The sequence below is a fragment of the Microtus pennsylvanicus genome, chromosome 20 (genome assembly GCF_037038515.1).
Source record: "Microtus pennsylvanicus isolate mMicPen1 chromosome 20, mMicPen1.hap1, whole genome shotgun sequence".
NCBI classification, from domain to species: domain Eukaryota; kingdom Metazoa; phylum Chordata; class Mammalia; order Rodentia; family Cricetidae; genus Microtus; species Microtus pennsylvanicus.
The window spans coordinates 20698004-20717926 of NC_134598.1; the positions used below are offsets into that span (position 1 = coordinate 20698004).

At 34.7% G+C, this 19923-nt stretch overlaps 1 protein-coding gene across 1 annotated transcript in view; it reads left to right on the top strand.

The window, feature by feature from the left end:
- The window catches only part of Acss3 (acyl-CoA synthetase short chain family member 3), a 150525-nt gene that overhangs the window by 74856 nt on the left and 55746 nt on the right, over positions 1-19923 (top strand). The window contains exons 6-7 of the mRNA XM_075954457.1: positions 837-917; positions 996-1091. Coding sequence (XP_075810572.1) covers positions 837-917; positions 996-1091 — 177 coding nt within the window. The remainder of the gene's footprint in view (positions 1-836; positions 918-995; positions 1092-19923) is intronic.

Below are 19923 nucleotides of genomic sequence, written 5' to 3' on the forward strand. Positions count from 1 at the left end.
GATGTAGGAGTGCCTTGGTTTACCCCAAGTGCAACATAAAACACATCTGTTAGCCTGAAGGCTAGCTCATCAGGGTTCATTGTTCAGGCTTCTAGAAATCATCTTTAGAGAATTGTTCAATTCCCATATTGTGCCGTGTGATTCCCAGTTAGCAGTGTAATCAGGCCTTAATTAGAGTGCAACTTTGTTTCTTCTAAGCAGCCTTTTGTTATCACCTTTAAGAATAATGTTCTTTAGGATTCTCTATTTTAGGCCAACTTCATTTAACTTTTTGTAAAATTTAACATGGGTACTCTCCATTTTTGTTCTGTTAATGCATTTGTAGCTGCAATATTGATACTCTGTGCTACCATTAAAATTGCATTGTAACCTGGCAGAGGTGGCACACGCCTTAAATCCCAGCAGTTGGTAGGCAGAGGCAAGTGGATCTCTGTGAGTTCAAGGCCAGTCTGGTCTATAAGAGTTAGTTTCAAGACAGACTCCAAAGCTTCAATGAAATCCTGTCTTGAAAAAGCAAACAAACAAACAAAAAACTTCATTGTATATTACTTCATGAAGTTGTATGTTTTCATATACTGTTAAAGAAGTTATATAACAATGGTTTTCTATAAATGGAAACAATGAACGCAGCCTCTCTGGTTTTTCTATTAGAGAATTCAAAGAAACGAAACTTCAAATACAATTATATGTAAGACTACATATGTATGAGTCAGTGTAATTTGCTGTTTACAGAATAGTGAATGATCTAAATCTGTAAATTTTATAGTAGAGTGAAGACAGTGAATCTTTTAGCATATTTTGTAAATGTTAACTTAAGTTTTTCCCCTCTCATTCAGGGTGTGGTTAGACCCACTGGGGGTTATGCTGTGATGCTGAACTGGACAATGTCTTCCATATACGGCCTCAAACCTGGAGAGGTAATTAGAATTTTACACTTCTACCTTCTGGCCTTTCTCGACGAAGACATGCAATTTATTATCCTTTTTTTTTTTTAGGTGTGGTGGGCAGCCTCTGATTTAGGCTGGGTTGTTGGACATTCCTATATTTGCTATGGGCCTCTTCTCCATGGAAACACAACGGTTTTATATGAGGTAACAAAATACAAGTGTTACTCTGTATGGAGGTCCTTGATTTTAGTGGGGTCCAGTTCTTGACGGGTAGTCCCAGGTAGCAATGGTGAAGTTTGCATGGTAGCAGAAAACATTGTTACAGCTTCTTTTGTTTTAAAAGTTATTTCAAATAGAAAAGGATATAAGAGAAATAACAGTTAACTGTCTTAATTGTGTTGAAGAAATAGGTCAGTAAAATCAAAATTCCGGAGAACATAAAATAACAAGCTTTAAATCTATCCCAGGAGATTTCTAGGTGGTGATATCACAGGCATATGGATTTTAGAATCGTACAAAGCATTATCATAAAACAATCAACAGAGAATCGCATTTTGTTATTTTGCAGAATTAGTGAATTTACAACACTCTTTCTCTTACTTTAAATAAATGTTTTCTATGGCTTCTAATATCAAGTATGAATATAAAAAGAGACAGAAACCTGGAGCTCCTAGATGAAAAGCTGAATCATTATCCACTTAAAGACTCTGATGTATTAATAAACATCACCCTGAAATAAGGTTTCTATATGTGTATTAGAGAATGCCCTTGTATGTCTGTTTTCTGTAATCCTACTAGCAACTTAACACAAAGACATAGCAACAAACTCAGTTTTACTGTGGTTCTCAGCCTGTGGGTCACGACCCCTAAAAAGCATTGGAAAACACAAATATTTACACACTACAATTCATAACAGTAGCAAAATTACAATTATGAAGTAGCAGCGATTCATGGTTGGGGATTACCGCAACAATGTGAAAAACTGTATACAGGGTCAATGCCTTAGAAAGTTGAAAACCACTGGATTGTAAGATGGCTCTTGTATAAATATATGGAGTACTACACAGCAGAAAAAATAATGGTATTTTGAGATTTGCAAATGGATGGATCTAGAAAACATCATATTAAAGGAGGTAACTCAGACCCAGAAAGACAATTATCATATGTACTCACTCATAAGTGGCTTTTAGACATAAAGCAAAGAAAACCAGCCTACAATTTACAATCCCAGAGAACCTAAACAACAAGGAGGACCCTAAGAGAGACATACGTGGATCTAATCTACATGGGAAGTAGAAAAAGACAAGATCTCCTGAGTAAATTGAGAGCATGGAGACAAGGGGAGTGGGTAAAGGGGAGGGGAGAGGAGGAAAAGGAAGCAAAGAAAAAAATGTATAACTCAAGAAAATCATTTAAAAAATTTAAAAAAGAAGATGGCTCTTAGGGAAGGTTGCTTATCACTCTGTCTGATGACCAGAGTACAGCCCATAGAACCCTCCTGATAGAAGCAGAGAACTGACCCCTACTGTAAGTGGTCCTCTGACCACATGCACAGCACAAGATAGGCATAAGCAACACTTGTATACGTGCTCTTGGGGAAAATGTAGTTTTTAATACTTTTTAAACATCTGGGTGTGATAACAAGCATGATTTTTTCCTAAATTATCATTTAATATGATATTCAGTTTTTTGGCAAAATCTAGTAAGATGAAAAATATAGAAATCTTTACATACTCCTATTTAAGTGGAAGCATAATGAAGTAAGTGGGCCTACAGAAATGACTCAGCAGTCAAGAGACTTTAATGCTCTTGCAGAAAATTAGAATTTGCTTTCCCAGCAACCATGGCAAGCAAGTTACGACAGCTTATAGCTCCAGTTCTAAGGGGTCTCTCAGACCCTCTGGTCTCTATAGGTACCTGCACTGCACAAATACACTTGAATATGCTTTCCTCTCTCCCTACCCCCACATAAGTAAAAAGTAAAAAAAAAGATTAAAATGCTTTCAAAACTTATGATAGAGATAAAACAGGATGATCATTAGTTGGGTATAGCTTTTGCCTCACATCTTGCCATATAACCTCCTATCACTTGAGTGAGCTATTGATACATTGCTTCCAAAGTATTCCCTGTATGAGGTGGCACAATCTTACTTTTTGAATTTTTTTTCCAGTTCACAGAAGAGAGACAAAGTAATTAATTAACTTCCAGAAAAGAAATGGAGGATTTTCAAGCAGTTCTTTCAAACAACATGCTGAATTTTTGCATATCTCAAAAGCATCTTTTGATGTTTGAAGAGCTGCTGCATTTTTATAGTACTACATATATAGTATGAAATCCTCATGATACAATGATGGGACGTATATTTTAGGAATAACCAGACATACATTTTAATATCTGACAGTGTAGTAGAATGGAGAGTTTCTCAATCTGAGGCTGCCTTCCATGCTGTCCGGCTCTCACTATGGAATGAGCAATATCCAACTGAAAAATGGGGCATGCAGAAAAAGGTATCAGATTGTCTGGTCTAGATATGTTGTTACTTTAAGAGCGGCCCACTCAACAATTGTAAAACAAGCAAACAACAAACATGTGAGGCCATTCTCTACTCTCATGAGATTCTCCTGCACACCACATCATTTTAAGACTCTCATCATTTTTGGTTGGTTCGTTTACTATCTCTGAAAAATCAAATAGACTTCGAGAGAAGTGTTAAAGCATCTCACACTCTTCCACTTTCCTTACAAGTGTTTTCATATCCTGCAGACTTGAGAGACATTCCGATGTTTGTAATATAACACATGAAATAATCTCGACACATCTGCTCCATACTAAAGTCCTTGCAATATTTAAAAAGGTTTTTTTTATCAAGATCATCATTCCTCTTGAAGAAAACAAAATAAATCCTAACAACAAATGTTTACAATGAAATGTGACATTGCCTATTCCAATGTGACAAAACAGAATTTGTTAAGTTTCTGTGACTTTCAAGCTGACCTCAGACTTGAAACACTTAGAATAAGCAGATCTGATTTTTCTATTGGTTTTCCATTATTTTTCTGATTTATTTACAACATGTGCTAACTCTGTCAAGAGTGCTTGCCTGTTTATCTTGGAATGATGTTCTCTAAAACAGGACAGAGGATCAATAAACTTCTTCTGTATGACTGACAAGAAATATTTAAATTCATTTTTGGAAATTCTGAATTTTTCTACTCCTTTCTTATATGGTCTTATGTTTTTCTGACCTCAAAATAAAACCTCTTTTGGCTTTTACCACTTCTAACTCTTGGATCTTCTTTTTCTTCTGTATAAGAAAGACTCTTTGAGAAATGGCCCTCTCCACACCAACTCTGCTTTATGCTCCTTCACCCAGGCTTCAACTTACTATACTCTGGTTTCAGTCTGTGATACTTCATGGAAGCTTCTGTCACCAGAGCCACTGTTGACTTCATAAGTGGCAAAGTCAAAGACCTTTGCCATTCTGGTTTCATCATCCTTCTCAGCAGCCTGCAGCCATCACGACCCATATCTTTCTTCATTCTTATTTATTTTGCCCTTCACTACTTGTGCAATTTCTTTTGCCTTGTGTGATTCTTCCTTTGTTGCTTCTTCCATGCAAAATATTTTGTGTGTGTGTGTGTGTGTGTGTGTGTGTGTGTGAACCAATGCATTTATTAAAGTTACTAACCAGATTATGTGTGAGAAGTTAATAGTATGAGCAAAGGCGACCCAAAGGCAGCTGCATCACAAAAATGCCCATCCCAGCATGGTTGACAAGGTAAAAAACCGCAGCCTTTCAGTTCCTTGTGTGATTTTCATCCAAGTCAGCTGGTCAGAAATCTCTTCCATCGACGTATTTTTAACTGCTTTACTTTCTTTTCATATATATATATATTTAAAATAGATTTTTTATACACTTTATTATGGTTTCCCCCCTCAACTCTCTTTAGACCTTCCCTTCTTTCACACCCCTTCAAACATGTACTCAGCTGGAATGGTGTCTTCTCTTGAAAACTGTCTCTATCTTTCTCTGTGCCTTGTATGTGGTGTAGTTTCCTACTGAGCTATATTGATTGCAGAGTTGGCCACACTGCACTCCAATATTCTGATTACATTTAGAAGGGTCTAAAGGCATTACAAAGTAGTCTTGGCACAGTGCACAGTGTGTATTAAAGATTTGTTTATACTTTGAAAATTAAATTGAATTCTATTTCTCATTTACATCTTTTTTTTCCTCTAAAAACTGTTATCATTTTCCAATCCTGGTTTCTCTCCCTTTGACCTAAAATTGGAACTGTTAGTATTATTTGATAAATATTATGTTTTCATTCTATTTATATTTCTTAGACAATCTCCTTGCAGATTGGTTTAAGGATTACTATTTTAACTAAGTTTCCCAAATCACTTTTATTCTTTCAGACTAACCTTTGCATTTTCAATTTCTTGTCAGACAACTGTAGATGATCCATAGTACATTATGCTCATACAACATTAACTATTAACTAAATTTTCTCAAGTTCCATGTTTCCTGACAAAGCATGTTGCCTTCAATATCTGCAGTTGTTCTGATAAGGTTACCTCTGTCTCTGCATTATTCTTTCTCCTCATGTTCTATTTAATTGATTCTAGGGTTTGTGTCTTTCATTTCTTAGAAGTGTTTTCTCTTACCCATGTCTCTTGTAATATATCTAAAATTTCTTTTCATCTGTGGTGACCAAGTATGTTATCTTGGCTCCTACTATGTTAGGGATTCTAATAAAATTTGTACCTGGGAATTTAGTTGCATATTTTAAATAATCACTCTTCTGGTGATGGTTCAGTAAGATAGCTCTATTTGTCACTATACTCTAGGCTGTTTCTACTCTTGTTTCTCTATTCTTCCCTTTCCATCAAACCCTTATCAATAATAATTAAGATAAAGAAATTAAATCAGCAACAATGTACAAGTAAACATTCCCAAATAAGAATGAGCAATATTTACTAACTACCTAACCCAAATACATTTTACATATTTTAAGTTTCCAACAGAACAAGATGTTCATTGTCTTGTGACACACAAACACGTGCATTCACATGGGCATGTACCTTCACTATTTTTTAGCTAATTTAAAGTTGTTGAAATTATATAGAAGCTTTTCTTTGACCATGTTGGACAATACATAATCAGTAACAAGATAAGTTGAAAATAAAACCATTGAATACTAATAAATGTACTTTGTGAATAATCCATAGATTGCATAAATATGCTTAAGGAAAATAAAATAAATGTACAACTGAATGAAAAAGATGATATAGCTACACCATGCCACTATTTGTAGGACATAAAGCAGTGCTGAGAGGAAATTCATCATACTAATAAGATATATTAGGAAATAGAATAACTCTCAAATGAAAACCCTAAGCCCCTATCTCAAGAAATAGGAAAAGGAAAATAAGCCAAAAGAAATAGAAGAAAGGAAATCATAGAGATAAGAGCAGACAATAATGAAATTGTAAAGAGGAAGCCTGGAGAAAAAACCCACTGAATCACAGAGTGTTTTTTGAAATCAAATCGACGGGCCAATACAAGTCTAAATGAGAAAAAGAAGACACAAACTAGCAATACAAAAGAAAAATATATCACTAATGATACAAAAGTTACAAAAAGGATCATAAACTCTACGGTCAACTTAAAATATAAATTTCATGACTCAGATGAAATGAGCCAGGTTTTTCCACACAATTTTCCTACCAAACATGAAATCAATCCTTGTAACATCATTATTATTAAGAAAATAAAATTTGCAACTGAAAAATACTTGTAAGAAATCTTCAGTCACAAATGGCTTTCCTGAAAACTGTACCAAATGTTTAAATAATTAATAATTCTTTAAAACCCTATCCAGGGTTTAGGAAGAATGCACAAGATGACTAAGTTGAATTTGTTCCAAGATACAAGTCTCTTTTAATTCTTGAAAATCAATCAAATATGATTTATTGTATATGTCTATTAGAATCATTAGCTAAAGGGTAAGACTCATACAGTCATGCCTAATACTATAGAATCATTTGACAAACTCAATATTCATTTATAGTTGAGAATCCCAAGGGATAGCAATTGCATCCTTAACCCGAAAAGAGTCATTTAAAATACATAACAATTTTTCTAATTAAAAAGAGATTGGAAGATTTTCCCCATAGTTTTGGAAAAAGCAATCTCCATGGTCTAGTTGACATAATTATTGAATTTATAGCTAGTTGAGTACAACAATATGAAGAAATACAGGGAATATATATCAGAGAGGAATGACAAAAATCTGCATTTACAATCTGTATGATTATGTAAGTGAAAAGTTACACACTGAATAAAAATTCCCTCAGCTAATGAATTCAACCCAAACTTGGAAAACATGTAACACTACAAATACTTGCTGGGCTGCTACCTTCTACCAGTGAGTATTTGTAACTGAAAGGGGACAACACAGATCCCAGGGGAGGTAACTTTGATCTCCACTTCACCATTATTCTGATTAGATGCGGCAATGTAGTTTTTATAAGAACTTCATTACAAGAGACAATGGAAGAAAGGTTCATTGTTTATGTAATATTTTCTGTAATTGCTGGCGACTCTACTGTTTTATGAATCATTGATCTATAAGCTAAAATATAACACCCACAGCTTCAAAGCATCCCTATCCCTTTAAGAACATAAATCATTTGTATAATATAAATGATCCATCAGCACTTCTCACCTACGTTTCCAGTCTTTTCTTAGGTTCCTGACATCCTACTTTCTTCCTCCAACACCCCATAAAGCCATGACGTAAATGGGCAGAAATCTGCGAGTAGTTGAATGTTTCCCTCTGCTAAGGCTCCATGTTGATCGTGCTCTGAAAGCCCCATTGCCCTTTTCTGGAGGGACTGGCTCTTAAGTATTCTGTATAAAATGCCACAGTGTCTCAGTATCACATCTGCTCGGAGATTTCAATTTTTGCTTTTCTCGGCCGGACTGAAGTTATTTTTACTTTATACTTCCATTAAATCATCCGGATCCCTTCAGCTTTGCAAAGGCAGTACTGTCATTCTGTAAATTCTGTGGGCAAGGGACATTTGTCATCTCTGCCTGGCACAGTGCTTTCTGGGAGGTAGAAAAAAAATGAAACGTTAACAGATGGTTAACTGGCTCCACGGACAAGAAAAATGCAGGGATAGTTTTTACCTAATTGAGTAATTTAAACTAAAGTTATTAAAGTAAAAGGAATTGTGATGTGTCTTTAGGACAGCAAATGAAAGCACAAAAATTTGTACAACTTGTGCCGCTCTTTTTAAATTCTAAATACCAGTTTTATAACATATAGTCTCATGGTGCCTGTGATAGAGTGGTTCCAGGATCCCTTGCGCATAATAAAACCCACAGATTCTCAGGTTTCTATAAATAATGGTGACATGTATGTGTAAAATAATCATATCCTTCCATACATTTCAAATCACATTTATATTTTACACAATAAATAATATAGTATAAATTATGTGTAAATAGCTATTATTGTATTATCTAGAGAATGGTGATAAGAAGATATCAGTATATACAGTATAGATTTTATTTCTAACATTTTTGATCCATGGTTATTTGAATTAATAAATGCAGAATCCATGGAGATGAAAAGAGAATTGTATTTAGTATTAGTTTCTTTTTGTATTATAAGAAGTATTTTGCTTAGGAGCCCATACTCCTATGTTTCAGTACTAAAACTATAGTCTTTATGCAGAAAGCATAATTTATTAGATCACTGTCATAGTTTTCAGAGTGCTAACTTTTCTTCAAAATATGGATCTATCAGCATGATCAAAATTTCACTTTTATGCCTAGTAAGCCATAATATTTCAAAGGCGTATTGTTACAGTGAATTAGGGTCCTGGTATATTGTTCTCCCTTAGGGATGAATCCTGATTTAGCAAAAGTGATGTTCCAAAGTACTAGGAGATTTGCAGTTCATTATATGGCAAATCATCTGGCGGACAAGAGTCAATTCACAAACAAAACCTCTTTTCTAATGCAAATAGCACATGGCATTGTACGAATGAATAATCAACGAGCTCTTTTATTTCAAAAAAGATAATCTACCATGCTCTAGAATTTAATTAAAATCTGTAAGTACATTAGCTGATGAAATTCTTAAGAAAGAAATAGTTAAAGCTACATTGGTCCTTTAACATCTAGATACAAGACTATGATCATCTAGAAAAAGCCTGTTTCAACAATGACAAATGCAAAAAGACATTAAATAAATTTTTTTTTTTAATTCAGTAAGTGGACTTATCATTCTCTAACGGCAGGGTAAAAACGTAACTGAAAATTTCAGCATCCTGTTGATATCTCCATTCAAAATGCATTAATAAATCCCTCATTAAAATGAACAAACCCCTATCAATTTCCCAAATAGAACTCTAGGAGTAGCAGCGGGTACTACTGCTTTCTGCTCTCTGTTCGTCTCTCAAGGACTGTCTACACTCCCTTGCTCTTTTTCACATCTTCCACCTTGTAGTTTGACTTTTCTCACCATTGCTCTACAATGACTGTCTTTTTTTGGTATCTCCTCATCTTCCTTTTCCACAAGCCTGTGGGTATTTCCAATCACCACCACTTTTGGTAACGATATCATTTCAAAATGTGATCATCATCCCCTCTCTTTAAAAGGTATTTTTACTTTATTTTTAATTATATGTATGGGGAAGTCACAAGAGGGCCCTGGATCCTTTGGAGCTGGAGTTTATAGATGGCTGTGAACTGCATGACATAGGCATTGGGAGCTGAACTCTTATCTTCTGCAAGAGTACTTGGTGCTTTTAACTGCTGAGCCATCTTTCAAGGCCCCAACCATCTCCTCTTGGTTACTCTTTTCCTTTCTAAGGCCTGACTCCATATCTCTAGTTATCCTTATGTTCATTCATGTCACAGAAACTCAAGAATCTGTCCTTTTTTTTCCCTCAAAATATTTTCCTGTTATACAGCAGATTACATTTCATGTACACTTCCTCTTTGATTTCTTGAATGAGATCAACCCCAGTGTATAGTAGTCCAGTAAATGTATCATGCTGACTTGTTTCTTTGTTGCAGCCCCATTCATGTGTATGTTCTTTTAGAGTGTTTGCTTGTTCCTTTCTGTTCTCATGGGGGCTGGGGGCAGAATCATTTGTATTTTGCATAGCATCAGTTCAAACTTCAAAGCTAGTTCTTCAAGTCCATTTGTTTTCCAATAGATAGTTGTTAATAACATTACTGAGAAAAGATATAAAAAAATTGACTTAAAAGTTTTTTTTATTTCCCCGTAAGAGAAATGTATAATTTTAACATTTTTTTGTCTAAGCACTTCATGAATAACTTATTCAGATATATTGCATTTTTATAGAAAAAGGTTTGCTCTTATTAGTTCATCTGAATATATTTAGAATACTCAATTTTGCATCAAATAGTTAAATCAGTTCTTTACAATCCATTTTCATATTTTTGAGAGTAAATAAATAATTTCATATTCTTGAGAGTGAATAAGTAACTTCTTCAGATTTCTAGTTTATTAATGGAATGTTGATTGAAACAGGCTTAACTCCAGCATCAAATGGATGAGGACAAATTATTTTTTTTATGGTAGCTCAATAACTGGTCTTCTGTCTCTATGACAAACTATCTAAGGTCATCTACCTAAAAACAAGCAAAGAAATGTTATTTTTGGCTCATGATTTCAGAGGTCCCAGTCCATCATTGTGTGGTTCGTTGCTTTGTGCCTTTGGCAGCACAATACAAGACAAGATGTCAGGGAGTGCATGGCTGCAAAGAAACAAAGAAAGAGAAGAAGTTTTCAATGTCACAGTTTTCCCCCAAGAATGTGATCCTAATGACCTGATTTATTTTCATAATAATAAATAAAAATAAATCAGTCCACCCCCTGCCCGGGCCCTGAAAAATCAGCGTTGTTTCCATCAGTTCCTATGACAAACATCAGGAGGCAACTGAACCTTTCTCAAACACCAGACCAAACCATAGTAACTTAGTATTTTCATATAAGAACTTCGATACCTAGGTCACTCTAATAAAAAGTAGCAGGCATAAATATATGTATTGGCACATGTTGATTATATAAGGACATATGTTTTGGTCTGTGTTCGATTTACTGTTTGCCTACTTTTCCAGGCTGCCATCTGCAGAATCAAACCCAAGATGATTTATCAAAGACAAACAGTCCTTGTAGACCTTCATCTTGGCTATGCATCAGTTGCAAGCGTGTGTCTTATACACACATTTCCATTGCAGAACACAGGGCACCCATGCATCGTCAGTGGCAGCAGCAATGTTGAGTAGAAAGTCAGTTGACAATTCACTGCCTAAATTATTACTTAGATTAGTGGATAGTACTAGTTACTGTTTATGTTAAATCCATCTTGAGGTTAAGCCATAAACTTGTTAGCATACTTGCTTTGGACAGAATAATTATCATTTCTGTATAATTAAAAATCTTTTTTTGGAGACCTTGAAAAAGCTGGAGATGTAGTTTATTTGATATTATATTTATACAGCATGAAAAAAAGCTTGGGTTTGGATCCTCAGAACCACATAAAGCCATTATCCTTGGATAAAGGAAGACAATAATATCAATGTTATTCTCAGCTTCATAGCGTGTCTGAGGCCAGCCTGGGCTAGCTGAATCTGTCGTGTAAGCAAATGAACGAAAAAATCTGAAAACAGAACGGCAATCCTCAAACCCCAGTTTACTCTTGCTTTGCATCTGCTTACATTCCACAGATTAGAGATCTGCAAATAGCAAGCCATCCTTACAAATTTCTTCAAAATTCCCTTCAGGCTCACTTGAGTGGAAGGCTATTATTGTTAATAATTCAATAATTAACTTTAAAGGAATGCACTGTACTCTGCCTTGTTGGACAGAAAATTGCTTGCAAAAGGTAAAGGACTTAACATTCTGAATTACTATTTATTATTATAATTATTATTTCTTGTCTGGAAATTTTAATATTTGCCTTTATTTATCAGTATGAACCTGGTTAAATTCACCATCTTTAAGAATCCATTTTTCTCATATATGACATGAGAAAGTTGGTACACACTCTCCAATTTCCATTTCTGCAACTCTTTCTTTTAAATCATTGTGGTTTATCTTTTAAGAATGAAATATATTATTTGGTAGCATGTTTCAACCTTTATGTCTGCCATTCACTCTAGTTACTTTTCCGAAGTCACTGATACTGATATTTGAGAAACAGCTTTCGCTCGTTAAAGCCGGATGGTGTGACTCCTGACATTCCGTGTTTGTTTAGCTTCAGGCAAAAGGCTTACCTGCTGCGCCTCGGGTTTCTCATTTATAAGGATTAAGAGTAGCAAGCACTTTGATCACTTAACTGATGAATCCGCGCAAAGCATGTAGAATAATTGGGAAATCGTAATAATAAAATTAAAATTCAGGTGGGTCTTGTAAGTCATTACTCAAAAATACCAAGTGCTTTTCTCCATGACAGAATACTAAAATTAAAACATAAGCCATTTATTCTTCTGCATTCCAGCCATTATAAAATGTGGAGTTTTTAAGTCTTCCACATGTCTTCTTTCGAAGCCTGTTTGTCCTCACAGAGTCATAGTGGTCACGGGAGTACTGGAGGCAACTCCCTTTGGATCCCATTAATTCTCTTCTAAGCCAACCTAAAGGAGCAGCACACCAGGCACTGCAAGTTCTTGTGCTACCACCAACTTTGAAGAAAGGGGAGCAGGTGTGGAAAGCATCCCAGTGATCACCCTGTTCAAGGATCTGTCCTTTACGGGTAGAACTTTTGAGGGAAATAAGCATATCTTTGAAGTTTTTCATCTAAGAATAACAGCCCTTTGCATGGCTCACCACTACCCACATTTTTATAGCCTCCCACTTCCAGCTTTATTTCTAGTTTGGAGAGCTTCGGAACACTCAGCTTGTTAGCCTTTTTATTGTATGCTCTTTTCTGAACTCACAGAAGGAATTGAGAGTTGAGGGGACCCTGCATCCTCTTTTTATAGACAGACTAGCATGAAAATGATCTCTGCATTTTCCCGTATTGCATAGGACACCCCTGGAATACTGTATGTGAAAGCAATTTAAAACTTCAAAGAAATATCATGTCATACACGAATATGACAGTATATACATGGACAGGCAATTTGTGAATAAATTATGAATAATTCTAATCATTTTATAGACAACGGCTTCAGGTTATTTTCAAGCATAAAAATTTCATATTTGAAAGTATTAAAGACGATAACTACTGGACAGATGTTTTAGTAGATGATAAACTTAGTAGCTCTCTCTAAAGTCTCTTAGATGACATTCTCTGGGATATCTGTCTTGTCCCAGATTTATAATTTCCATGAAGTTATGCTATGCAGTATTTTGCAAGATACTAGTGGTATTTCTTAATCCATCATCCAATCCTGGCCCTTAAAAATACAATTATTATCTGTTTGTGTAGTTATATTTTTTACCCATAATTTGAATTTTCACATATATTCTCATTTTTTAATTTTTCTCAAAGATAGAGCATGTTACTTCACTTGAACACGAGGAGCTGTTATTTAACTAACACACTTAGTAGGCAACATACAGGCTTCTTTTTCCACTCATGTAATGGAAAATTCCTTTTTTTAAATGTAGCAGGTCAGTATTCTGTTTTTCTGAGTGTGAAGTAATGAAAACGACTCAGTCCTTACTGTGACTGGGTTTATATAAGATCTTCTCAAATGAAAAAAAAATATACATATAAATCTGACCCCAGTATCTTTTAGAATCTTCAAATGGCAATTGGAATAAACATGTTTGTTTTTGCATTTATTTTTTTATATATACCTGTGTGGCTTGTATGATGAAGCAAGCGAAATGTTGTTATAACTCAATGGGCAATATTTATAGAAGCATATCAACACTGTTCTAGAGGCTGAAGGGGAGACAGAATAGGCATCAGATATGGTTTTTGAACTATAGGAGCTGACAATATAGTCAAGGAATTAAAATCAATCTAAAGAACTTTATGACAAGAATTATGGATAATTGAGGGATTGGTGGGTTGATTTTATTTAGGAATATAGGGAGATATAAGCACATTGGAGGTTGTCTGGGCAATGTTGGATACAGTGAAAGAATGTGGCATTGTACAACCTCAGGTATTTTATATATTGTGCTGCACTGCTCCGATAGAAGTCAGAAAGCGTGATTAGTAAGGAACTATTAAACTTCTCTGTTAATTGCATAGACTCACTGATCACTGTGAATACAGAAAAATATCTCAATGTTTCCCTCTAGTCCACAATAGCGGAGTGACTGAAAATCAATTAGCACAGATGAACACAGAGGTTTTTTTAAAAAAAGTCCTAGTAGAAGCTGTGAACGACTAGCTGTGCCAAGGATAAATGCTCTCTGTGAATATTGAGCACGCTAAATATGTCAGCCCTCTAATTAGCTTAGCACTGAGGTTACAGAGTTGCCAACTGCATGCTCCATATCATTTACTTCATGCTAACACTTCCAGAAAGTAAGATTCTATTTCTGGAGATCCGTAGATGCTAATCACCTAGATGGAAGCAATGGCTTCTTTCCTGGTGATTAGTCTCATTTTAAGACTCAAAGCTCTTTGGGTAGCAACATTAATCTATTCATGAAGGTGGATAGAGCTTCTACCACCTAAACATCTCTTCAAAGGTCCCTTCTGCCACAGTCTAAATTAGGTATTACATTTCTAATATCCGGCTATTATTCAGATCACACAATACCCCATGTATTTAACATACATGAATCTCTCTCTCTCTCTCTCTCTCTCTCTCTCTCTCTCTCTCTCTCTCTCTCTCTCTCTCTCTCTCTCTCTCTCACACACACACACACACACACACACACACACATAAACACACACATGCATGCACGTACCCCCGCACGCACTCAACTACTTCTACATAGAGATTTATTCCAAAGCCCTCAGTGTATGCCTGAAGCCTTCAGTGTAAGTTCTGAACCCTGTGTGTACAATGTTTTTTCCTATAAATAAACATCTATAATAAATTTAAATGTATTAGTTAAATGAAACAAGAAATCATCAATAACTAGAAGACAGAAGTTCATTCAGAAATAGTGACATAAACAAGACCCGAAACATGACAATATATAAATAGACATCCTGATGTGGAAATAGGAAAATTTGATGGGGTTCTAACTCTAGACAAAGAACAAAAGGCAACTAATGACAGCTGGGAGAGGAAGAACTAGCCTCTCCCAGGGATAAATCTTGCCAGGTTATTTAATAAAACATTGTCAGCTCTAAAGCTACAGAATGATATCCCCAGTCATTAAACTTCTTTATTTGCTTGTTTCATGTTTCAAAATGTAGAAGACAAAGAAAAAAATATCACTTTACTATTTCCATATTTTCAAATAATTCTTCTGTCTTGAAGGAAATTTTAGGGCATACACACACACAAATATGTGTGTACAAAAGTTAATTTTGCATAACGATATCTTTTCTGTTTTATACACACAGCATTATAAAAATTAGATAACCTATTCTACGTTCTGATGTTTCCCAATTGAATAATAGATCTTGGAGATTTGTTTATGTGGTAGTAAATCTCAAGCTTAAATGTTGCAGGCCCAAATCCTCACGCTTTGGTAATGGCATAGGACATGAAGTAGAAACTTAACAAATGCTGTTGCCAGCTCCATCACTGTTCCAGAATAAACAAGGCAATACTCTGCAGCACCTGTCTGCTGAAATGAAATTCACCCTGGCTGGTGAGGAATGTCGCTCTCTCCGCCTCAAAACCTCAGTCAAAACACGCCTTGGGTGACATTTTCAAAAATAGTGTTCAGAAAGTAACTAGACATATTTCTCATTCTGCAAAAACAGAGGCAAGCACTGGGCTCAAAAATATTTATGTCAAAGCCAGAAAACCACAAGTAGCAATGATCTCCACCAGCGAAATCACAGGATTTGTCATAAAGGGCTTCATTTTGTTTAGGGTTCAAAGATTTGACTTGGATATTTATCTTTATTTGGAAGAGGGTTAATACTTTCTCACATCCCTGTTTAAAGACTTAATATCAATAGTAAACATGTGTGCACTTGTATGGTTGCTTGGTTTTCAAACCAGAGCATCCTTATGTGTAGTCCATTAATAACAGACTGAGTCCCAAAGTAGTAAACAAAATTATACACGGAAGTTAATTTCAAGGCTTTTTTTTAAATATATAACTGTCTTGGTTTTTGGACTGTGAAATGTTACTAACCACATTATAAGTCTAGCTAATAATAGTAATTGCTGCTTTGTAAACCTGATGTTAAACTTTATGCTGTCTGGGCTGGCAAGATGAATCAGTTGGTAGAGGTGCATGTGTGTATTCCCGAGGATCTGAGTTGGACCCTGAGACCCCACAAGGTAGAGGGAGAGAAATGACTCTTAAGCATAGTTTTCTGATTTCCACATGTCCTCAGGCACCCCTCTCTCTCTGACAACCTAAATCAATCAATCCAATCAATAATACATACATGCAACAAATGAAGCTGTAGAATCTCTTCCTTAAACAAGTGTCAGTAACAGTATTGTTTATCTTATGCCATTTAGGCAGAACCCATAATGCAAACTTTATTTTGGGGTCACTTAAAAGCAAACAATTAAGGAGTATTGACATTGATTTGAGCATAGGCAGGTTTTACACTGTGGCCTTCTGCTGCATTTCTGCTTGTTTGCTTTTTCAACAGGCCAATCTTAGAATTGCATTTTTAAATTGAGTGCTTGGCTATTGCTAGTCACTTAAATATAACCTGTGGAAGTGGGGTCCTTTTCTACTGTCAGATCAGCATGGTTGCTGCATTATTGGGTACATTCGAAAGCCATTACACAGATGATAGATTGCTTATGTGCACTTGCTTCTCTATGTGTGTGCATGTGCAGAAGGATGTGCAATAAAATCAATAAGGTACTGAGGTCAGTTTTATTTAATGTTTATAAAGAAAAATGCTCCTGGACTTTGCTTCAGTGTTTTGAACCTACTAGCAGTGAAGGGCCTGGCGACATGACACTTCTGTACTCCACCCATTTATTGTGAGCACAGCCTGAAGCATCTTCTATACAATTATTTATGATATGTATACATTCTTCCATGTCCTTTTTGTCAGATTACAACTTATATTAAAGCAGGACCTTCAGTGGCTTGTAACCATACTAACTAACCCATAGTACCTGCTCAATAAATATTTATTAAACTATGATTAATCTAGCACTATTTACCTAGAAAACATACAGCTGTGTTAGGTTTCCCAATGAAATGTCTAGTCAGGTCCTGTCTGATATTCACAGAGATATTTACTTAGTTAAACTCTTAGTATAATAATTATTATATGTCTTTCTAAGAATATGAATGTTATTCAGCAGGGTATTTCAGGACATACTTACTTTGATGTTATTTTTCTAATTAATCTTGAGATGATTCAGTAATTCTTAAATATATATATGTAATCTTAAAATAGGGAAACATTGTTTTATACTTAGAATTTTCTGGAAAATGCACATTAAAATTCAAAACAACTGAACATTTTTAGTTTACTTAATGAATAAAGGATCATGAGACTTTTATATACCACTTCAAAGATTAATAATAGTAAGTCAATATGATGGCATTCCATTTTTGTTCAATGAATTCAATATTTTATATTTCTTTGACTTATCATCAGAACTGCAATATAGTTATTATCCTGTATTGTCCATAAAATGTTTATATTTGAGCAATATTTTTTTAATCTTTAGCAAATCATTTTGTTATTTTTTAATGTAGCTAGCTGAAGGCACTATAAAAGAATCAAAATATAGCATTTATGAAGACAGTCACTTATTACACACTGATTTCGTTATGACATGTCTTGCATTAGTAGACATAAATACAATGACCAGTTTTAATTCAGTGTCATTTTGCTCTGTCTCCGCCAAGCAGTGTGAATCTGTTTCAATTGGCCAGAGAATCTGTTTCTTTAGTGGAGGTGAAACAATTTTGTGAAATCATCTCAGTACTGTTGCCTTATCAAGCAAATACTGACAGAATAGGAAGATAGTTAGCACAAGTCAATTGCATAAGGATTATTTTATAAATCATTTTCAGGTGGGCGACAGCAGGTCTACCAAATGGCTATCTAGTACTCACAGGATTGATTGATGCTTAATATATTTTGAAGAGATAAAAGTCAAGAATGTTCTCCTTGCTTTATAAGAAAGAATAAAGTCAAAAAAAGTATAAAGTTGTAATATCCTTCCTGAGTGATAGTCATACAACTTCAGAATTTGAGTCAAGCTATGTACATGTGTTGCCTGTTTGTAATAGGTAGCTTTCTGTTCTATTTGAATTTACTGACTCACATAGTATTGATATAAATGGAGGTTGACTTCTATAGGATAGCTGGGGTTATTACAAAGAATTTCAAGTCATAATGGGTGATATTTAAAGTATGAGATTAAAAGCACTTGAATTCTATAAGTGGTCTAAAAGGTTACTTTTATTAAAGAAAAGAAATATAGTTACATAAAAGAACAGTAATGGTGATTGTTTAAAAATAAAAACTAAACCGTAATTGTGTCATGTCAAATACTTATTGTGTAGTAAGAACTGAATCTAAATTATTGTCCAGCTATGATCTCCCTCGATTTGGTTGTTTATGTTACTGTTTTCATGATAATACATCATGACCCAGACAAGTCATGGAAGGAAGAGTTTATTTGGGGCTTATAGTTTCAGAGTGTTCGAGTCCATGACCATCATGGCGGGGAGCATGGCTTAAGGCTGGTAGGCATGATGATAAAGCAGTACTTGATAGCTCATATCCCAAGGTATGACCTCAAAACAGAGAGAGTAAATTTGGAATACTGTGGTTTCTTGAAACCTTAATGCCTTCCCCCATTTGACACATCTCCTCCAGCAAGGCTACACCTCTTGATTCTTCCCAAACAGTTCCACCAACTGAGGATCAAGCATTCAATCAATGAGCCCATGGCATTCATTATCATTCAAACCACCACATTGACAGGTCTTTTTTCATTGTCTGTTTAGAAAAAAATTTTTGAGTTGGTGGTAAATAAATTCTTTCCTCTACCTGCCTAAATTTAGAACTTGCCATGTGAGTTTTCGGGAACTATGGGAAGCTACAATGAGATTTAATCGGTAGAGTTCCCATATGCCAAGAATGGTCCATCTTTTGGGAATCTCTGATACACTTCAGCATATTCAAAGCATCAAAAAATAAATTGAGGCAGCTACCTTCTTTCATTTATTTCAATCTCTACTACTTTTGCTTTACCCTAGGACATGTTTACACTTTTATTTAGCATAAACTAATATTTCCAGCACCTTTCTCTAAGCATAGAACATTTTAACCACGATGAGAAGAGATGGACAAAGGAAGGCATAGTTTAAAAATGACTGTTTTAAACTTATGATAAATTGTTCTTTATTCTTGTAAAAGTCTCTATTAAAGTGTTTTGTGCTTCTGAGCTTTACAATTTCCAGCATTGTTATGATTTATGCATTATTCTTCAATTGATGTGTATAATATCATTTTAAGATATATTGGTTCCTAGTCTGTGCAATTTTTTTGTTTAATTTATAGAGGTTTCTGTCAGACATTTAACTGAAAAGGTCATTGCTCAGGAATCATTGTGATTTCAACTTTTAATTTTTCTCAAACATTTGAGAATTGCACTCATTGCTTTTAATATTTTAATTAAAACATGCTTATGCCAATAACGTAGCTATATTTGTTTAGTCTTTTACAAAAATTCTCTCTACATAATATAATATATATTATGTAACATAGATTTATATTACATATTCACAAATATATTATACATACATAGTTAATACATAATATATATGTAATTTCTTGACATGAAAGATTCCATTATGTTTCTAATTTCAATGAATATATATTTCCAGTTCTTAATCTTTCAATATTTTGAACAAGACTTAACTGCAATTTAAAAACTTCCAAGATCGATCC